The 4338-nt window shown below is 24.6% G+C and overlaps 1 protein-coding gene across 1 annotated transcript in view; it reads right to left on the reverse strand.

The window, feature by feature from the left end:
* LOC108694937 overlaps window positions 1-4338 on the reverse strand; it is a 7342-nt gene that overhangs the window by 1338 nt on the left and 1666 nt on the right. Inside the window, exons 2-3 of the mRNA XM_018204628.1 lie at window positions 1877-1996; window positions 212-367 (exon numbers count right to left, since the gene is read on the reverse strand). Coding sequence (XP_018060117.1) covers window positions 212-367; window positions 1877-1996 — 276 coding nt within the window. The remainder of the gene's footprint in view (window positions 1-211; window positions 368-1876; window positions 1997-4338) is intronic.

The following is a 4338-nucleotide window of genomic DNA, read 5'->3' on the forward strand; positions in this document are numbered from 1 at the left end:
ATCTGAGTCAGTGGAAAATGATTAGATTTTGCAAAGAATCTCTTTAGCAGTTGAGTGGATGATACGAAATTCTTTATTATTTATGTATATTCTAATGTTTTTACTTAAACACTCCAAAGTATTTTTATATTTACATTGATTTTATTTTGTATACATATAAAAAGACTATCTTGTTTTACTCTAAAATCATTTAAAATTCAAGATAACTTACACTGCAAAATGTAGCCATCGTTAAAGGGAACAGTTTACCGAAGTGGAGATGAAGAGGCTTATTGGTTCTTAACATTAGAAGAATTAAGTCTCGAGAATTTCTTGTATTCAAAGTATACCATTCATTGAAATATACAGCATAGTGGATTCTGTCGCACTTAAAATTTAATTAATTAAAATTTAATTAAAAATTATAAAAAATACATACATATATAAATTATTAAAATAGTGCTGTATAATAATATACCTATATGCAAATTTACATGCAATTTTTAAATGTAATTTTTTTTATTAACTAATTAAACTTTGGCTATTGAGAGTACAGTTGCAGCTTAAGAATTTTATATACATATTATTATCTCACATATACATAATATATATTTGTTAATATAAGTTTCATTTGATATACATTAAATACGTTTAAAAATATATTGTCTTAGATAGCCAAGCCTACGGATACATATTTTGAGTCTCAAAAACAAAATCCGCCATATGATTTTCAGAAAGGTAAATTTCAAGCAGAGATTGTAAACCTGTTCTTTTTGGCTGAACTTTTTCAATTCATCTTTCTTCTTCTTCTTTCCTCCTGGAGAAAAAAGAAAGAAAGATGAACTGATGCAAAAGTTCAATCAAAAAGAACAGGCCTTGTTTTGTAAATAAAATGTTAGTAAAATGTCGACAGACTGATAGCAGATTCGGAGAATGATAGAAGAATTACCTGAACTGATTTCGCTTTCTGCTTTTGTTTTAACATCACGTTAGTTGACATTCTTAATATCTTAATTAATTCGATGTCTTTGGATGTCCGAAATATGATTAGAAATATCTTGTTTTTATTGCTATATATTGGACGTCTAAAATATGTCCCAAGAATGTTACTTGAATGTCCTATTTACATAGACATTTTAGATATAATGTACATACTAGTATATAGTGTTAAATTGATAGGATATAGTGTCAAATTTAATTATTGTTTTAGTATAAAATAACGATATACTTAGTAGAAGCGATTTAAATTAAATCAAATTTGACATTAGACTTAACAGTGCATGTATTTATCTATATATTTAAGCTTTAAAATGTGAAATATATTTAATAAAATTATTTAAATAAAATTGAAATGTTTAAATAAAAATGAAATATATTTAATAAAATTGTTTAATAAAATTATTTCCTTAAAATAGAAGAAATAGATAATAGAAACGTTGTTTTGAGAAATTTTTCCGTAGTAATAATGTTACAATTTTAATACCTATAAAACAGAATCTGTTTCATATCTGCCATTAGTTTGCTAGATTGTGTTGCGCAAATACTGCTCGGTTTCTACTATCAATTTGCCGTAAAATTCTCTCAGTAAATCTTACTCGGTTTCTGTTATCAATCTGGCATAAAATGTTAACAACCGTTCTGTTTGATTTTTGCCATAGTCTGTTGATATAGAATGTTTAAAAAATGCTGTCAGCAAAACTGGAGTAGAATGTGAAATCAGTTGACGTCAATCTAATATTTTCTGATCAAATTTGCTATCAATTTGATATTCTATTAACATTTAGCTTTCTGAATATAATACTACTATTATTTCTGATTTTAGAGGTATATATTATAATCTGCAACTGTACATGCTAAACTATAATGATTAATAGGAAGTAAAGAATTTCAATTATACCTTAGCTGTTAATATTTCGCCAACAGCGCAGTACATGCACATGTGACCGAATATATTGGTAACAATGCTTATAAAATATGCCAAGTTTAAAAATGTTAAGTGATGTCTACTTTCAAGTATCTAGTCAATTAGTTAAAATATACGTTATAAAAGATGCAATATATTATTTTTCATATTATAGCTAATTGACGTTTGAATCATAAAAAGGTATAACGAGAAAAACGGTGAAGAAAGGTCTGTGTTAAAAAATTAATGAAAAACAATTTATTTCGCACGAAGCGTGATCGGTTTATTCAGAATACTTACGATTTATATCAAGAAAAGCGAGGAGAATGGTTCAAGTCGCATAAAATTAAAGAAGGATCTATATAGTGTAATATAATGTAATGTATTTTCTTTTCATAAATTTTATCATGATATGACTGAGAAATTTTATAATGTTATGACTGGGAATCGCCTTGATATTCAATCCTGTTTCTTGCACTCATTTATTCTATTATTTACACCTATTATTTAATTTTCCGTAACTAAATTTGTGTAATTTGTGAATAGTAAATATTGCTGTAAATCTTTCTTTAATTTCATACAACTTAAATCGTGCTTCAAACTTTTCTCGATATAAATCGAAGATCCCATAAATTCCGATATAGATCGGTCTTTACGTCTCGCGCGAAATAGATCACTTTTTATTATTTTTGTGACAAATCTTTCTTCATAATTTTCTCGATATAGCACCTTCTCACGGCTCAGGCGTCGATGTTATGCTATTATTAAAGATAAATTATATACATTAAGAAAAAAGTTTGTTCAACTAACTACACACACATAATTGTTTGCAAATTTGATTAATTCAACAAATTTTATTTAATTGAATTTAACCGTAGTCTGTTTAATACTGAACGGTTTGTTAAGCAGATTACGGTTAAATTCGATTAAATAAAATTTGCTAAAATAATTAAATCTGCAAACAATTAAACTTGTTTAGTTCGTAAATAAATTTTTTCTCAGTGTATATTATATTAATATATTGATATATATTACAATTACATTGTTATTATGTTTTAAAGATATACATATATAAAGCATAAGTATAGTCCAATTATCACTAGAAATATATAAATTTCAGAAGAATTTTATTAAGTGATCAATCAAAGGATGCTTCAAAATATTTATATCTCAAATGGGTTTTATTCATAGGTAATATGTTAATATTACTAATAATAAAATATCATTATGAAAAATGTCAAATTTTAATTTTAATAAAACATTACTTTATAGATTACGTAAATAAATTTTAAAAAAAACATGAACAATAATAAACGATTTAACTATTAAGATTGTATATGTTAATACTCAACAAGTAAGAGTTTAAACATATAGCATAAGTAGACTATGCCTCCACGTGATACGTCTTGGGTAATGCTAAAATAGTTCGAAATGTAATTGTTTACGTTAAAACATTATGAAATTATGATTGTGATTGTGAAAAATAAATTACAATTTTTCTAATATAAAAGTGATTATAACTCGGAAACGACTTATTTCCAGACTTATGTTCATATAGCTCTTTTTTCCTTTTTTTGGGGTCTCGAAATCATTTCTCGAAGTATTACGATAATTTTCCGGAACACCTCATTTTAAATGATGACATCACTAGAAAATATAACTCTTAAATAGCATTTTAGAGAAAAAGGTTTCAAAGAAAAGTTTAATGATTTCAAGGAGAACGTAAGGTGATATCATGGAACTTTGATAATATCAGTCATGAAACTTTTATTGGAAACATTTTTCTCTATATGTACTGTTCAGATTGAAATATTTGAGGTCGTCATTAAAAATGGGACATTCTATATATCAATATAGATATGATTGTATCTATATTATGTAAATATTAAATACGGAATTCTCTAGTGTGCATTATTATGATTATTTCAATTCTAAAGTTTTGTTAAATACATGAATAAGAAAATTTTAGAATTGACATTTTATCGTTCTTATTAACAAAAAACATATAAAAAAAATATAAATATAAAATAGTGATTACAATCCAATGGAACATAAATATGACATTATTTCTACGTATATGAAAACTATTTATAAAGCAATAAATTGTATATAACAAAAATTTTTGTAAAATTAATTACATTCATTATCCAAAATCCATAGAAAGCGAAGAGTGTACCAAAATATAGAAATAGTATCAGCAATATTAAACTGAATATATCTTCCACATGATTAATAGCTCTATAAAATGTCATTTTATATAACACTTTATACTAAAAAAGATATCTATCATGTTTACATACATCTATAAAAAAATATTTTATATTACTAGATAAGAATACTAATTTTGTTTAAATCTATAATATAATTTTAAAGTAACAATTTTTGTTTTGATAAGAAATATAATTTAATATTATAATTATTTATATATTTTTTATAAAATTCTATTTAATTAGATT

The sequence above is a fragment of the Atta colombica genome, unplaced genomic scaffold (genome assembly GCF_001594045.1).
Source record: "Atta colombica isolate Treedump-2 unplaced genomic scaffold, Acol1.0 scaffold126, whole genome shotgun sequence".
Classification (NCBI taxonomy): Eukaryota; Metazoa; Arthropoda; class Insecta; order Hymenoptera; family Formicidae; genus Atta; species Atta colombica.